At 37.5% G+C, this 18,662-nt stretch overlaps 1 protein-coding gene across 13 annotated transcripts in view; it reads left to right on the top strand.

Moving 5' to 3' along the window:
* Positions 1-18,662, top strand: part of TENM3 (teneurin transmembrane protein 3) — a 682,045-nt gene that overhangs the window by 464,376 nt on the left and 199,007 nt on the right. For all 13 annotated transcript variants that reach the window (XM_071213974.1, XM_058305014.2, XM_058304951.2 and 10 more), the window contains one exon: positions 13,761-13,999. In XM_071213974.1, coding sequence (XP_071070075.1) covers positions 13,761-13,999 — 239 coding nt within the window. The remainder of the gene's footprint in view (positions 1-13,760; positions 14,000-18,662) is intronic.

Here is an 18,662-nt window from a genome sequence, read left to right as displayed (position 1 = left end):
GCTCACCAGTTTACACCCACCACGTTGGTGGTTGACTGAGGTGCCGCCAAGATCTCTCACACCCCTGAACAACTTTCATTGTTCATGCAAGCACACCTTCCTCTCAAATTCTTCTCTCACTCTTCTTTCTCAGATTTATGAAAAGAAATTTACTAAACAATTTCAAGCATTGACAGCCATCAATAATTAAACGAATTAATAATTAAATAGTTAAGCCCTGTCCAAATAGCACACATAAATTTTAAGCTGTTCTTTTTCATTTCCGTTTTCATATTAATATATTTACTATGTAATAACTTGAACAGCAGTGTAATTAATATGTTAAAACATTTAAGAAAATAATATAGGTGCCTGGGCTATACCATTAAAATAACTAAAATGTGAAACAATGATTGTCAAGCTATTTATCCCTTTGATAATTGTTTAAAAAAAAAACAACATTCCTGCATATTTAATCCTGTTCTTCATTCCTTAACACTCCCAGACAAACTAACATTATTTGGTGCTTGCTTATAAACATGACGAAAATAAATCATAGTAGAAATATCTTGCTTCTGTTGTAGCCCCATACATTTTATACAGCTATGGCTATATTGAAATTGTATATGTCTTCCACTTAGTAAGACTGTGGAAAGTAAATGTAAAAAATAGTAAAGAATTCACTAAAATATATTCCCCACTTAACACTTAACTTCTCACTAGAATTTTGCTTCCCAATTTTGAGAGAGCAGTTAACACAGCTGTACTTACCAAGAATATGTTTGCATGTACAGTATAATTACAAATTGATAGAGGTTATTGCTAAGATGTGTAATTATTAATATATTTGTATTGCATATTTTATGTAAAATATTAAAAACCTGTTAGTCTCAAGCCACTTTCTGAAAAATTATTAATATCTCATATTAATTCAGGTAACAACAGTGAAATGTATCTTGTTTATAAGCTTTTCATTTAAGATATTTTTCTTGTTGAGATTGCCTCCTAGTGTGAAAGTTGTCCAAAGATAATAGCACATCAATTCAAAAGTGTAATAGATTTGAGACCACAACGTGCTATCAGCATGAAGAAGTAGTTTATCAGCTTCACTAACTCGGTGTGTCACAGCTAGAATCATTACCTATTTGTTCTTTTGTTTTCATGTCAGAATTTATAATTTACATTCTAATGTTGATTACTTACTTGGGTTGTTTAACTTTCATATTTTTTTTCTTTAAAAAGGCATATTATAAATAATTTAAAGGAAATAATAGACGAGTTTTTTTTTAACAATTCAGGAATACATAGTATATTACTTACAGTAATACTTTTAAAATTAAACTTATAGTAACAGTACCTTTAAATTAGGAATAAAATAGTCTATCCATTTTGAACAATTTCTGACCAATTCTAAGAGAAATTATACACACATACAGGCACTTGGACCTTTTCTAGAATCATTCTGTTTGAAAATTAGCAGAGATTAAATTGTCAAAAATTGAAAGAAAAAAATATTGAATTTGAGTTTATGATTCAGTATAGGTATGCGTCATTGTTTCTTAACTGTTTAATCTTTGGATCAAGCCTTTTCCATTTTTAGGTACCATTTTCTAATTTTTATTTCTAGTTATAGCTTTTGTCAGGTGTTAGACTACTTCAGTGGTCATTAAAGAAGTTAACTCAAAACTAGCCTTCCTAATACTTTTTACTTTCTTCTTTCCAGTTATGTGCTTTTCTAGGTTCTCCTACTCCCAGCCTTAAAAACTTGTTTTAAAATAATTTCCAGAAAAAGAAAAGAAAATACTTTTCCCTTTAATTGTAATAAGAGTTAGATAAGTGACATTTGTCCAGCATGTTGGTATTCTGCTTCGTCTTAACCCCTTCATGTTTTCTTCTTTTCCTTATTTTTAAAGAAGCTTTAGAGTACATAAATGCTACTTTGAAGATGTAGGGAATCCCCATATATCCCACCTCCTCTCTCTCCCCCTTTGGGGGTGTTTTGTAGATGAGAAGCTGCCCTGGCCACAGCCTCTGTCAGGGTGTGGTCATGCCCACTGGCCAGTGCTAGGAGCATTACCGTGACTGTCACTGCTTTGTCCTCAGTAGTTTCAAAGGAGAAAATTTATGGAGGAAGCGTGTTTTCCAGGAAAACTGTTTTTATGTCTTTTCCTTTTCCTTAAAATAGCAGAAGTGTAAAGGTGAGGATATCATATTCATTTGTATGTGTGTGCATATGTATATAAATACAATTCTTTAAAAATAATTTAGAATTGAGTTTTCCAGAATAGTCACTACAAGTAGATAAAGAATCATTTGTGATGAATGATTAGCTCTTTCTTCCGTACATAAATTTAAATACAGGTAATAAATTGAAGCAAAAATTTTAGAGGAAAAAAAGAAGAAAACTATCCCAGCCAGAAGTTTGAGACTAGAGAAATAGCGTTATCTACATGAAGCAAATAATCAAAAATTTTCAAGCAGTTGTAAATAGCCAAGGTGAAATATCAGGTAGACTTATACATGACTGGCAAATCCAAGTATGTTATATAAGCACATGGAGCTATAGATATTATAGGAAACGAAGAATCAAAAGAGAGCAAATGCATCTCATTTGGGGTTAAAGTCAAGGGTCAGTAAACATAAGTAGATGCTTAAAAAGTGGCAATGAGATTAGAAAGAATGAGGGAGCCAATTACGGAAAACTTAGATGAAATTGAAGGGAAGAACAATAAAGAGAATGTTGAAAGTAAAAATTTAAGATGAGATAATACAAAACGTTAAATGTTTAAACCATTTGACTCTGAGGTGAAATGGACTGAGCCTTGCATTGTACAAATTCCAGTTGTTCCAAATTTACTAGAAGTAAGCCAGGAGCACTGACTTTCAGAGCAGGAGTATTTTGAATTGATTTTCTGATTTGTTATACGATCTGGACAAGACTCTTGAAGTCTGAACTTAAAGCTAAGGAAATAGTATGCCATTACCTTGCTGCAGTGGTTCTCAAAGTGGGGTGTCTGTACCAGCAACAGCAGCTGCTGGAGTCGTGGTCCAGACCTACTGTGTTGTGAGCAGCTCTTCAGATTCTGTGTAAGCTAGTTTGCAAACCACTGCATTGATAGTCTGGAATGCTCTCTCAGTACTTTTTTTTTTTTTTAAAGATACTCTTGTTTATTCCCCACCACCACCAGCACTCGCTGTCTACTCTCTGTGTCCATGCCCTGCATGCTCTTCTGTGTCTGCTTGTCTTCTCATCTTCTCTTTAGGAAGCACCGGGAACCGATCCTGGGACCTCCGATATGGGAGAGAGACACTCAGTCACTTGAGCCACCTCAGCTCCCTGGTTTGTTGTGCCTCTCATTGTTTTTCCTCTCTGTCTCTTTTTTAATGTATCATCTTGTTGCATCAGCTCACAGTGCGGGCTGGCTCTCCACGGCATGGGCCAGCTCGCCTTCACCAGGAGTTCCTGGAAATCAAACGCGGGATCCCCCATATGGTAGACGAGCCCATTCGCTTGAGCCACATCTGCTTCCCTCTCAGTGCATTATTGCTTATGTTGGTGGCATAAGCCTCCGTCACGTCAGTTCACAAGGCCCTGTCAAAACCTGTGATTCCATAACCATGGTGGTTGAAGTATTTTCATGTAAAAGATAGATGACTGCAGAATACCTTTTACAGTTATACAGATGGTAATGTGAGTGGACTTCTCCCTGAAAATTCACGGCAGCCTCTTAATTCAGGAATCTTACAGAGCTTCTGAGGGCTAGCAACCTTGACTGATGAGATTTCTTTCCAAATAACTAAGCATTTAAGCACAGTGAGCAATTAATTGTACTAGATTTCTCAGGCTATCTATTGAGAATTGTAAGGAACATCTAAACAGGGACCCAGTTTTGAATAAAAACAGGTAATTTTCTATATGGACTTGCTTTCTTTAGTTTCTATTTATAGAAATTTCGTATTTCCCTTCATCATTGTATAAAACATATCATTTAAATAGAGTGCTTTTTCACCTTTTTAATCAGTTTAAATTACATTTAACACATCGTCAAGTTGGCTTTGTAATTTAAAATTCAGAATTTGATATTGAAAATTCTAAATACTGTGATAATGAAGCACAAGTTTTAAGTGTTCAAAATTTTTGGATAATGGTTAATATATTTCAAGTACATAATTTCCTTCAAATATATACTGACAAATATTTTGGGCTGTTTCACTCCCTGCTATATTTAATAAATATACTTGCCTTTCAATTTTTTAAGTAATTAAATGAGTGATAATTGGCAATATAGAAGGTTATACTCAATAACAATTCAATATCATATATTTTGGCAATTATTAAAAACTATATTTGCTTAAAAAATTAGTTCCAGGCAAACAAGTCATTGTTTTGGCATCATCAAGAAACTAAAACTATTTTGAATGCATAGTTAATTTTAGCCTTCATATATTCCAGATAACTTTAATCCACAACTGTGAGATTCATTTGCTTTAGATCTGGAAATGTCAATTTGGAAAGTCGTTTGATGTTGAGAAAATCTTGTGAAACTTTTAATAAGCCTCTTAAATCCATAAAGTCGTATTTTGCCCGAAGGAAAAGGAACCTATACCTTAAAATTTCCTTAGCTCTTAAGTCAGAACTTTGGATTCTGAAAAGGTTGTAAATTTGGCCAAATATAACCATTCTTTCTTCTCATTGGCGCACTGTCATTGAAATCAGAGTAACTATTTTAAAGCAGTCTGTACTCCAGTTAAATTTTATTGATTTGCCTAGAGTCATCAGTAGAGCACAGGACATCAAAACGTTTTATGGAAACATTTCACATTGTTTAATGTAAATTACTTTCTTTGTCCGACAAAGAGTTTGAGGAGAGAGAGAAGTTATCAACATATTCTATGCCTTGCTGCATTTCTCCCCTTATGGTTTAATCGACGTTCTGTACAACAGAAATATTTTTCCAGGTGATTAGTCTGTATGTACTAGCATCTGTATGTCACTAATAAAACTTTCAAATGTGACTTTGGAACAGAGACTGAAAACTGCTACATTCTTTTTATTCTAATCATTTGTTAACCTCTAAAATAGATTTTCAACGCTGTATAAGACATTGAAGAAAACAAAATGTGTCCTATGAACATACACAGTACTGAAGATAATTTAATTAAAATTTCATTCAGTAGTTGTAATTTCTCTTTTTATTTTTATTTTCTCTCCTCATCTTCCATTGAAGAAATAAATGCTTTGCATAAAATTATAGCACATTTTCCAAGAATTCTTTTCATTTTGGTCCCTATAATTTCCAATTTAGTAACCCATTTTCTTGATATTAGAGGAAGAGCATGGTAAAATTAATCCCATGAAAAAAGACTAATATTAACCTAATTTCTTTCCTAATGATTCTTGTATGCGTACAAGTGAATTATATATTGTAACATACAATTTCTTCTCTTGCTTTCCACCAAATAAATTTAAAAAGAAGAGGTTGCGGTATAAGAACTCAGAAGAACTTCTCTCCTCCCAGTAAAAAAGAAAGGAGGGGAAAAAAGGAAAAGAAAAAATCTGTGAAGGAAAGAATATAGGATTCGCTAACGAATTGAATGCAAGTTGCAGGCAGGAGATGGGAAAAAGAAGTATGAAAATTATACGAAGTCCGTACTAGAGAGTCCAGAAGGATAGAGTTAGTAACAGTGACCAAGAAGGTAGGAATGGGGTCAGCAGCAAAGATGAGGGGATTCAGGCTTTGTTCTGATTTTAAATTTGTGGCCTGCCCTCTAGAAGGTTACATCATAGAATCGTTGGAAATATAAGCTGGAACAGAGGGTGGAAGCTGAAGTGAAGTGGTAGGTCTGAGGCAGAGCAACCCCCACCCCACCGCACCCCACCCCCCAAAAACAGGTCTTTTAACTTAAAAAGAGCGACTATTAATTGTGGTAAATATAGAGCAATCCTTCCTGTTTATGTTTTAGTTGCCACATAGCATTACAAGTTAATGATGCAATGCAGTTCCGCAGTTCTTGTCTTGTTGTTGTTGTTGTTAAATAGAATCCCCCTCAAGATTCCAAAGCCACAAAGCAACTGTTAGTGTTCAGTGACCTTCTGTACCAGCTGTCTTTTGGGCTTTGAAATTGATTTTCCTCCTCTCGGTCTCTGATAGTCTCTCTTCAAGTGCACCTCTCTAGTTCATCACCAGAGTGAAAACGGTGGCACAGATAGCTGAGAAACTGGAGGCAGGCGCCGTGCAGGGCATCATTAGAAACATCAGAACACAATCAGCCTGCTCCAGTGTGCTCTGTGTTAGAGGCTGCTGCTGCCGCTGCTTCACGGCTGAATACAATGGGGAATATTCTCACAGGAGTCACTTCTTTTTCATTCCCAAATATTAAGAAGTAAAGAAAATTCCTCCTTTATTCTTACAAACCTCATGTGGATGCCGGGTCAAAACCATATGTTCTTGATAGTAATTTTTGTAGAATTTTTTGTACGTGATAAGCATATTCCCTAAGTTGTAATACCTGGCAGAAATTCACAGGATGGAGAAAGACTGTAATAACATACAGAAATATGTGTCTTCTAAAGAATTAGGTGGTAAAATAGTTTTCTTATATGGAAAGTCATTGTATATTTTTCGTGTAACTGAATTTAAATATTCATTTATCAAATATTTGTGAACTTCTAAGCAAATATTAAAACTTACATTGAACCTTGATATAGTTCAAAAGATGTCCCAGGCTTAAAGATAAGCATTAATGACAATGCGTACTTGTCAGTGTTTTATATTTTCCATGTTGCTATGAGAAGGATATTTTTTCTTTCAGAAAGAAGGCATCTTGTCTGAACCCAAAACTAACGTAGCACTACCAAATTTGAAACCAGATATTTTCCTCTATAGAAAATATGTTGATAGAGACCTTTCATACTATCCTAGTTAAAGATCTAAGAGGTTTTTACATGGATTTTTTTAATATGTCTATTTTTGAGACCTAATCTTAAAGGAATCAGTCCTCACATGAATGACTCTATTTGTAGATGATTTCAAAATATGTCACTTTAAGCAATCTTTACTGCTTCTTTCCATACTTACTAGAAATCCATCTGAAAATATTAAAGACCAGTGGTTTTAGAATATAACACACTGGTGATTTGGTTCTTTCAAAATTTTATAAGATCCATGTATTTATTAGCACATAAATTTCCAAGATACAGGGTAGTCATTTAGATGAAGGAGGGGAAAATGCTATACTTCTGAGTTTAAAAACAGTGGCCAAAAAAATATAATTTCCATGTCCTCTTGTAGTAACAAAAGTAAATTTATTTATTAAACTAATAAGAAGCCCTTTCAAAGTAAAAAGATTTTCAGTTCTGCTAATAATATATTTTAGAATATTATGTCTTTATTTTCAATATAATCTCAAATTTGCTTATTACCCTAAGAAAAATAATTTTATAGCAATTTCAGGCCAAGTTCTATGCCAGGATCACTAAAAAAAGTTTACAAGCAGATGGACATCAAGATTGGTATCTCAGATTTGGAAATTAAAATGGATGCCTAATTTGAAGTCAGCATCTCTCTGGCTCATTCTCTTGGGCAAGCTAGGTAATGGCATGTTTTTAGTGTTGAGGGTAAGAGCATTCTTCTAGTTATTAGCTGTAGATCTTCAAAATAGATATATAATTTCTCTGAGCCTCAATTTCCTCTTCAGCCAAAATAGCCACCATTTTGCTCATTTTACAAGTATTTATTTATTTAAAATTGTATTTTATTTATTTCTCTCCCCCCCAGCCACGCCCCCATTGTCTGCCCCAGTGTCCATTTGCTGTGTGTTCTTCTGCGTCCGCTTGCATTGTCAGACAGCACTGGAAAACTGTGTCTCTTTTTTTTTGTTCCATCATCTTGCTGCCTTTTTTCGTGTGTGCGGCACCACTCCTGGGCAGACTGCACTTTTTTCACGTGGGGCAGCTTTCCTTGCGGGGTGTACTCCTTGTGCATGGGGCTCCCCTACACGGAATCGCCCCTGCATGGCAGGGCACTCCTTGCACATGGCAGCACTGTGCATGGGCCAGCTCACCACACAGGTCAGGAGGCCCTGGGTATCTAACCCTGGGCCTCCTATATGGTAGGTAGACACTCTATCAGTCGAGCCATGTCTGCTTCCCCAAATATATATTTTTGCAAAATATTTTTGGCAAATATTTATTTTTACAAAATATTTATTACCCGCTATGGCCCAGGAAATTTGAAGTCCTGGAAACAGAGACCTGAGAAGATTTCATGGAGTTTATGTTATAATGAGAGAAGACAAACAATAGATTTGGACATTGGGGACCATAAACTTAGTATACTAGAAATACAACTTTATTCTTCTATATTATTATGTTTTCTTTTAAGTTCTCATTTCTGAAAACTTTATTTCAGGTAATTTGGCTTCCTTCTTCTCCTCTCTCTCCCACCAACCCCTTACATGATATTATGAGCACAGCAGGGAGCATCTGGTGCTCCAGTGTTATCCAACAGACGTTGAGTTTTCATGTTGTCTGTTCCTTCGTTTTTAGTCCACATGTTATTGCGGAGATGGCATTCATTTATGCTCATGAGGCCCCTTCAGGTGCTACCCTTGACTCCACAGAAGTGATTCTGCTGCTTACAAATCATGCTGAAGCATAGGAATCAGTGAGGCTTGCTGTGATGGCATCACTTAGAAACTCCATGCTTCAGATTTCTCCTTGGGATCCTGTTACCTCCTCAGGTCTCTGTCCAAGAATTAAGGTGCCAGTTTCCTCTACTTTCAGGTGCCCCATTCCTCTCTGTAGTCTCTCTACCTCCCAGAGCTCTGTCTCTGAATCTTTTGCCCTCATCCATTTGCCTCCATTTTTCTCTCCCTAGTTCTTAGTCAGATGAGCTGTTTTTCTGGTCTACGGTTATTCTTTGTCTCCTAAATTCATATTTATTTCAAACATTAAGGGTATATCCCACATCATCTCTATTTCTACTCCCCCTCTACCCCCGTCCCGAGATTATACGTGTTACTGAAGAGTGAGCACAAGGCCTTGGCCATGAACCTACACCCTGAATGTCACTTGTTCTTATATGCCAGCTTTGTTGGGCAGCTCTCTCAACCATTTCTGTACCCTCAGATTTCTTGTTGAGTCTTGCCACCTCCCCAGGATGCCGCCCACAAAACAAAGCATAGGCAGCTCTCGCGAGGCCTCGTTGAACCCTCTGCTCTCAACAGCTCCCTTCTGTTTTTCTTCCTGCTCCCAGCCTGAAAATATTCTTTCAGTCTTGGGAGGGGGACTCCTCTTTCTCTCACACTGTATTTCTCCCAGACATGTTGGTTCTACTGCAGTTCCACTCCATGTCAGCCTAGGCTTTAGGGAACCAGGAAGAGAGCCAGACTAGTTCAGCATTCCATCTTGTCTCATTCCTCTTGGAACCATTGAAATTAAATGGCTCCTGGTATTGAGAGGGGCAAGGCAGAACAAAAAACAGAAATAGGAAAACATTTCAGCAGGAGAAACAACAACAGCACATTCAATAGTATTTAAAAATATTAACCTACCATTCAAGTAAACAAATAGATGGATAAGATAATAACTGATTATAATAAATGCTAGGAAGAAAATCAGCATGGTGATATGATGGACATTAAAAGGAAGAGATAGTCTAGGAATATCTTTCTAGAATACTAAAATTTGAGCTAGAGATTGTAGAGTGAAGGATGAAAATACAAATAGTTATTTTTACCTTCACTGAATTTTGTGGTAAAGATTTAATGAAATGGCACTACATGCCACTTAATAAGTACTCAGGAAATGGCAGTTCTCATTGTTGATGAAGCCAACAGAACAGGTAAATTGCTTGTTGAAGTCAGCAGTGATTCTAGGAGAGGTCATCAGAAATTAAATTGATGCTAAAGCTCACATGTATAGTAAATAATAGGTTGTTCCACAACCATAGGTTATGTGTAAATCCTGTTCCTGTATCTAGGAAAGGTCATTATTAGCCCCGTAAAATGCGCACTCTCGTGTATGCCAACGATTTTGTAGGTGGAATTTCCAAGAAGATAATAGTAGGGTCTCTGTTTAACAATTACAAATACCTCTCCAGCCTTACTTGAACCTTCTCCAGGAGAGTGGATATACATCTTCAGGTCTTCATTTTTTTTAGTCTTTCTAATAGCATTGAGAGAATGAACTGTTACAATAGGCTGCTGAGCCCCTTGCTCACTCTTAATGTGTAATCCTAAAAGAAGTGAGAGTCTCGATGAGGACGCAGACCATGCCTGCAGGCATAATCCAGCCCTGCCACCTGTGTCTGTACTGCTTGTGAGCATTGAATGGCTTTTTTTTTTTACATCTTTTAAATGATTGAAAAGATAAAAAGACACTTGAAAAATACATGAAAATAAAATGTCAATGTCCATAAATGGTTTTATTGGAAGACAGCCACAGTCACTTCCTATTGTCTGTGACTATGTTCACAATTTAACAGTAGCCTTGATATGCTATGGCAGGCAAAACCTAAACTCTTTACCATCTGGTTCTTTGCCTAGAAAGTTTGCCAACATCTAATCTAGATGATGAGATTCCTCTGTCATGGTCCAGTCCATCTTCTAACACGCAGAGCACGTGCCAGTGTGCAGCCTATCCAATAGCCCGTCTGTAAACCAGGGAATGCATTTTGAACACATTGGTTTCAGTGGTGTTACATTTTTAGATAGGAATTTAAAGTCTCCAAATTATAATTTTTGTGGTTATTTTGGAATATAAATTCTGATAAGTGAATTGGGGAAAAATAATAGCCAGTGCTTAGTGATCACTTACCTTGTATAGATACTGATATAAGTACTTTATGTATTCTTTAATCCTCACAAAAAGCTTACAACTGACAAAACTAAGATATAAGAAAGTTTGAGTAACTTAGTAAATGCCGTCCAGCTAATTATAGTTGAAGTCTGGATTTGAATCCAAATACCTTTATCCAGAGCACACACTCTTAATAACCATGCTGAAAATGAAGGTAGGTACTGAAAATGTTGTCTCTATTATCCCATCTAATTTAGGCTAGGAATTTTAAATGTATTTTATAAAGTATTTCAGTAGGGGAAAATGGATTTACAATGCAGTTGCTAGTGTAATTTATAGAAGTAGTAACTTATATTTTGTATCGGTTTAAATTTTATGCTTGCAGAGCATTTCTAGATATAATAACTGATTTATAACACTGCAGGGCAATCATTAGCTCCATTTTACAGATAATAAAACTGAGGCTTTCCAGGATCATGGAACTAGGAAATAAGACTAAGAATTTAAACCCAGATCTTTGGATTTCTAATTCAGAACTGTTTCCAGTACAACTGCGTTAGACAAACTTTCATAACTTTTGCCGTATCTTGGTTACCAGCTCCACTGTCATTCACTTATTACTTTTCTGTAAATTGAGCCTTTTAAACCTAAGTATATGTTTTAGTCTTTCCTTTGCAATAATTTATATATAAAACCATGAGTTTGAATTTATCACTTATGTAGTACTTATTAGATTCCAAGCACTTTACGGTAAATATCAACTCATTTAAGCCTCATCACAACCCTGTAAGGTAAATACCATTACTATCCCCATTTTACAGATTAAGAAACCAAAACACAGAGAGAAGTTAAGAAACTCGTCCAAGGATACACACACCTAGTAAGTAGTAAAGCAGGATTTGAACCAAGAGAATCTAGTTTCACTAAAGTTCTATGCTTTTAACCCCTAATTTGTTTGATATATTAAAGAATTCTTCTAATATAACATTAAAATAAGCATATACATTTTAAAATTTAAAATATTCAGCTGTATGTTATCTAAAATTATTTTACATGAAGATTGTACAATACTATGGTAGAATATTCAAGAATGCCTGTAATCTCCTGATTATGAAAGAAGGAGCCCAGTCTGTTCACTTCATTGGCTGTGTTAGAAGGGAACAAAATAATAAATGTTAGGACACAAACTGAATAACTTTTTTTTTTTTTTAAGATTTATTTATTTCTCTCCCCTTCCTTCCCCCGTCCCCCAGTCATCTGCTCTCTCTGTGCATTTGCTGTGTGCTCTTCTATGTCCATTCCCATTCTTGTCAGCAGCCCAGGAATCTGTGTCTCTTTTAGTTGCACCATCTTGTTGTGTCAACTCTCCGTGTATGCAGCACCGCTCCTGGGCAGGCTGCATTCTTTCTCCCGCTCGGTGGCTCTCCTTACGGGGTGCACTCCTTGCGTGTGGGGCTCCCCTACACGGGGGACACCCCTGCGTAGCACAGCACTCCTTGTATGCATCAGCTCTGCGCATGGGCCAGCCCCACACAGGTCAAGGAAGTCCTGGGTTTGAGCCACGGACCTCCCATGTGGTAGGCAGATGCTCTATCCATTGAGCCTAGTCCGCTTCCCTACACTGAATACACTTTAAATTATCAGTATAATCTTAAATGGTAATGTGAAAAATATGATAAAGTACAGTGTGTTTAAATGTAGGGACATTTACTGTTTTTTTTTTTTGTTTTTTAAAGATTTATTTATTCCTCCCGGCCGCCCCCCCCCCCCCCCCCCGCCCCGCCCCGTTGTCTGCTCCCTGTGTCTATTCACTGTGTGTTCTTCTGCATCTGATTGCTTTATCTTGCGGCACTGGAAAACTGTGTCTCTCTTTTTCGTTGCATCATCTTGCTGCGTCAGCTCTCCATGTGTGTGGCAACACTCCTGGGCAGGCTGCACATTTTTCTCACGTGGCAGCTCTCCTTGCAGGGCGCATGCCTGGGACGTCGGGCCCCCTACGTGGGGATGCCCCTGCGTGGCTTGGCACTCCTTGTGCTTGGCAGCAGCACCGTGCATGGGCCAGCTTACTATGTGGGTCAGGATGCCCTGAACCCTCCATACGGTAGACAAACGCTCTGTCAGTAGAGCCATGTCCACTTCCGACATTTACTGTTAATAGGAAGCTTCAATTTACTCTAGTAAAGAACTCTTTCTATAGCACTCTTATCATTTTGGTCATTCAGTTTCTCCTTAAACATTTTCACGGTAAGAGAGTGTATAACTTTTAGAGGTAGTTTGCGCCACTATTGTATGACTCAGTCGTAAGAAAAGTTTTTCTGTATTTGTTCTAAAATCTGCTTCATTGACCTCTTTTTTAGGTTTGGTTCTAGAAAGTATTTTTTGACATTTCTCACCCCCCAGCAGATTTGCCTTCCTCAGTTTATTCAACATAAACTAAAAATAAAACTTATTTGCATCCTTTGAGGACTGACCATCTAGCTGCCTGTGGCCAAGCCTGATATTACTCATTAGTGGTGGGGCAGGCTAGGATTAGACTGTTTTCCAGAAAATAGATCAGCCTGCAGGACATCCAAGTGATCATACATACCCAGGTTTACTTGAGTTGGTGTTCTTATGTAATACACATAAGTAATGACAAGTTTTTCTTTCATGAAATGTAAAGATACTCTTAAGACAAATCATAAAGGAAAGTTGCAAAATGGTTTTGTGCAGGAAATGCTAGGATTAGCATAACTTTACAGCCTTCTGAAGATGTCTACTTTGCATATATAAGTTCTCCTATGAATATTTAAAACTAGTGTTTTTGATTACAGTCATTTTATGAGTTCGGTTTTTAAAAATATTTCCTTAATTTTTTAAACTTTTAAAATTATATGCAGTAAATGGTAAAAAGAAAAAAAAGAGAGGAGAACTAATAGCCATCTCTGTCTCTTGCATTTAACATATTTATACTTTATAATAATATTCTCCTTTTCCACAGGCATTTCCTATTCAAAACAGGAACAGGGACAACGCCACTGTTCAGTACTGCTACCCCAGGATACACAATGGCATCTGGCTCTGTTTATTCGCCGCCTACTCGGCCACTACCTAGAAACACTCTGTCAAGAAGTGCTTTTAAATTCAAGAAGTCTTCAAAGTACTGTAGCTGGAAATGTACTGCCCTCTGTGCTGTAGGGGTCTCGGTGCTCCTGGCAATACTCCTATCGTATTTTATAGGTAAGAACAAGTTCTTAGAATTATGATGTCTGTAAATCAGGATGTTATAGCATTGCTTTGTTGGTTTTTCAGATTTATTTGTAAGTGTATCACAAGGTTATATTTTATAGGAGAGGGGTCAGTAATATATTATAAATTCCTGAGTATTTTAATTTTCAATAGTTTTAGATAAGTAGAAAAGCTGGTTTTGTCCGTAGTCTGTTTTCATAAGGAGTGGGGTATGTTCTTGAACAGACTGTCGTCCTTATTTGTGTTTGACGTATCCCTTGTGAAACATGAATTACTGTGTGATAGTTCATTTACAAAGAATAATTCATGCCCTTGCAGGCATGAACACTATGCAGGGAATTCCTTCAATGCATGGTCAATGGTGAGCGCTCTGCTCTTTCAGCGATCTCCTCTATCTAAATGTAAAACTCATCACTTAGCACTATCATCTTGCACTCAGGAACACTCTCCAGAGAACTGTTCATCCATAAAACAATGAGTAGATTTTATACTCATTCATATATGTGAAATTGTCATCTTTTCAGGTGTAGTATTGATGTTTTTCATTTAGTAAATAATTCAAATACTGGAAGATGCTAATAGAAGCTGTAAATATTCCTCTTACCTATTTCATAATATGTATGAGCATTAAATACTGGAAAACGCTTTTTAAATTATCACAAATGACTGTATCAGATTGTATTCTGCTTGTAAATTTAGGGATAAGCATCCACATTGAAGTGCTGATGGTGTCCCCCGAGGTAAATCACAGTCTATGTGGTTCATCCACCAAGAACAACAGCCAGTGATGCATCCCCAAGTTTGCAAAGTGATTTGTGATGAAATTCTGTGACTGAATAGGAGTATTTACAGAGCTCTGTAGAGTATACTGTGCTTCTTCAGTGAACCAGTTTCCACCATTAGCTGTGATTCTCCTTAGTTATACGTTATGTATATTTCACTTTGGAAAGTGAAATTACCATTTTGAATCACAATGTTTAACAAATTAATGGAATTTTAGAACATGAAGAAACATTAGAGATAATTGAGTCAGGGATGACCACTTTGTGCCATTTTATGTACACTTATTTCCGGTTCTTTGAGCATGGCAGACATTACTAAGGAGTCAGAGCACTTTTTCCTACTGAAATTGGATTCAGCCGCATGATATTAGTCAGAGCGCTTCATGCAGCCACTACCTGTCAGTCATAGATGAAAGCAATATGAAACTTATTTGCCATTTTTTAATCTAATTTAACTTCCTACTTAAAAAAGGATTGCCACCTGGCCAAAAACACATCCTAATAAAACAATGCCATGCTCTTTCCTAACACTAAAGGTAAATGATGAATATTACAACAACAAAATCAATATTCAGAGACAGATCTCTAGGAAACAAGGAAATGCCCCAGCCATTAAGGGAGTCTCTTCTAGTTAGCTACATAAATTATTTGTTTCTGTCAGGACTGTACTGCTAAAGAATTTTAAATGTTTCTGGAATATGCTGCTCATAAATGTGGTATAATAAATTAAAAGTCCCCATTAAAAGGACATGTTTGTAGGAGATTTTTTTTTGCTGTAGTGCATGCAAACAGACAGATAAATACCACATAGGGCTGGAATTCAGTGTCTTTATTATTGGCCATGCATCCTTTCTGATTGCTAAGTACCTGTGTCCTACCAAATTGTTACATATTTTTAATAACATCTCTGATACTGTTTAATTTTATTAATGTGGTGTGACTAGCAGGAAGAATAGCATTTTAATATGAGATTAGATCACTATTACTTAGGAGACTTGTACTTTTTTCAGAGAAGTGTTAAGTGCAGACGATTGAGTATTTTGGGCTTTTGAATAAAAAACTCAAAACTTTCCTTTTGGTCAACCACCACCACAACATGGAGCCTAGAGTGTCTACAACTGGAAGCGGGAGGAGTGCATCCAGTACCCATATGGAATCTAAGCCCTCACTTGACATAGATGTGCAATGGACACAACCAATCCAATGTCCACAGAGAAAATGTGGAATGGGTGTGAGAACGGTAGCCATGGTGGCTGCTGGGTGTGGGGAACGGGAGGAAGAGATGAGATGTGGAGGCGTTTTCGGGACGTGGAGTTGTCCTGGATAGTGCTTCACAGACAATTACGGGACATTATAGATCCCCCCAGGGCCCACTGGATGGAACGTGAGAGAGTCTGGGCTATGATGTGGACCATTGACTATGGGGTGCAGTGATGCTCAGAGATGAACTTACCAGGTGCAATGGATGTGTCATGATGATGGGAGAGAGTGTTGCTGTGGGGGGAGTGGGGGGCGGGGGCGGTGGGGTTGAATGGGACCTCATATTTTTCATAATGTAATTTAAAAAAATAATTAAAAAAAAAAAAAAAACTTTCCTTTTGTCAAATTGCCTGCTTTTACTGTTTAGTTACTAGCATCCTACTCTATTTCTACCTGGACCAGTCTTAGAAACTTCTCCCTGTGCTTTTATTTTCCCCATCCAGAAGTATATAAATTAAATTAATACACTCATGGACTCTTTGTAGTTCAACAGATATGTGTTGAACATTTATTATGATCAAGTTATTTTGCTAGTCATAAAGAGATACAAACCCAGAGTTGTCAAGCACAAATTGCTTATATCACAAAAGAATTGTCTTTTTTTTTTTACTGCCTTAATTAAGCACATTTATGCTAGGGACTTTCATTGGCCTTCCTATGCTTAAATGACTAGTGCATTAAAACAATGATTTTTTTCTTAATCAAGTAAAGAATTTCATTTCTTCATCCATTAGCAAGATAAATCACTTTTGTTTGAGGATGTTCCCTTTACCCTTGGAAAAAAGAACAGGGAACTTCTCTTCAGGAAGGTCATCCTTTTCTATTAAGTGTGCATATAAAGCAGAGAGGGAGAAAAGGCACTTGCCTGTCCAGCCAGATCAGCCTGATAAACCCCCTAATCAATGGGGAGAACCAATGCCATCATCAGATTGACCTCACATTCCACTTCCTTACAGGTCCCTTCTCGCATATTGACTGTCAGTTTTAAAGTCAAATCCTTAAGAGAAAGGTAAAAAAAGCTTTGGGAATGTTTCTGTTACAGCTTTTCTTAGCTTCCAATAAGGTGATGAGAAGAGATGAGAACTGTAGCGTTAGCGTGTCTCTGCTCTTAAGTAAAGTTACCTTAGGATGTTCAAAGGGAATAACCTCTAGGGAAGGAGACAAGGGGGGAGGAAAGGGAAGAGTGGAGGCAGGGAGGCTGGAGGGAGGAAGCAGGCCTTGTGTTATATTTTTCCTATTCCTATCAAAATGTCAGAATAATGAAAGGCCTAAAAAGAAGGTGAAACTGCTAGGGAATGGAAAAATTCAAGATTCCAACACAGGTCTCCCTGACTGCTTTCTACCCTTGATGCTTTGTAAAGACAGAAGAAGAAAAGAAAAAAAATAATTCTGAAGTCCTTAAGTTATTAGGATTGGGCAACATAGTAAATGTCGAACCTCTCGGGTATTTTTGTTGTGACCGAATCAGCATAACAACAATTATGTGAATGAGGTGTTCTGAGGAATCACAAAAAGAATAATATTTGCTAACACACTATAAGAAAAGCCCTAAGAGGTAGGTGACATTATCCTCCTTTTACAAGTGAGGAGCCAGGGTGGAGGAACCCATAAGGAGTGATTGCAAGTCCTTCCCAGCCCCTAAAGAAGCTGCGTTGTGAACTCCCTCACCTTGCCCTGAGAACGCCATGCAACCCTAGAGGTCGTAAGGCAGCATGCAGCCCCCTGCTCAAGGGAGCTTTACTTTCTTCCTCAGGCACTGAAAAGCAGAAAGCATCCAACTAATCATATACATCAGAGAGAGGCTTTTCATCACGTATTACATGAAAACCTGGGAGTTTTCTTTTTGATACAAACTCCAGATATTTGGGGCAGGTAAAAAAAAAAAAAGTGAAAGTTAATTGTAATCCCACATGGCATGGGTGAACACTGAACGTTTGGTGCATACCTTTCAGATATTTTGCCATGCCTGTACGCATAAAGATCCATACTTCTTAATGCATTTCGTCCCAGCGTTTTATCACTCAATCACTCATTATATCCTCGTAGTGGCTGTTTTTGTTTTTGTTTTTTTAGGCCAGTAACAAGAGTTTATTAAGAAACGAAAAAAAGCAATAATACACACTCAAGCCATTGGTGCAGGCATGCAACATGGTGAGATGGACAACCTGGGGCCTTTTTAAGGTCTTTCCTCCTCCCCCTTCCTCTTGTTAGGGAGAGATCGCAGCTAGTTGCTGTCCTGATTGGTTGCCTTTCTACCTGAACCTGTTAGCTCCACGGGAACCAATAGGGAGGACTTTCTGTTTGGAGTTATCTGGGAGCCTCTTTTGAGCCTGGGAGTTTCAAATGGGACCTGGTGACCAGGCTTGGCAGGCTTTTCAGCTCTTAACTATTCCAGCTTTGTCCTCCAGCAGTTGACTGCCCTAAGGGGGTTTCCAGGTGGAAGCTCATGGCTGTGTTCTGACCAGCAGGGTCCCACCTCTTACAGCTTTATTCTGACTGGCTACCTTCCCTTGTTTCTCAAGCTAACCTGCCTCAACTCTCCCCTCAGAGGGTTTACACCCTTGTTCCTAAGGAGAGCTGAAGGACGATGGCCATTCTTCAGTGGCTGCTTC

Source organism: Dasypus novemcinctus, chromosome 1 (genome assembly GCF_030445035.2).
Source record: "Dasypus novemcinctus isolate mDasNov1 chromosome 1, mDasNov1.1.hap2, whole genome shotgun sequence".
Lineage (NCBI taxonomy): Eukaryota > Metazoa > Chordata > Mammalia > Cingulata > Dasypodidae > Dasypus > Dasypus novemcinctus.
Note: the sequence above shows the minus strand (reverse complement) of the source record. Positions and strands in the feature narration are given on the sequence as shown.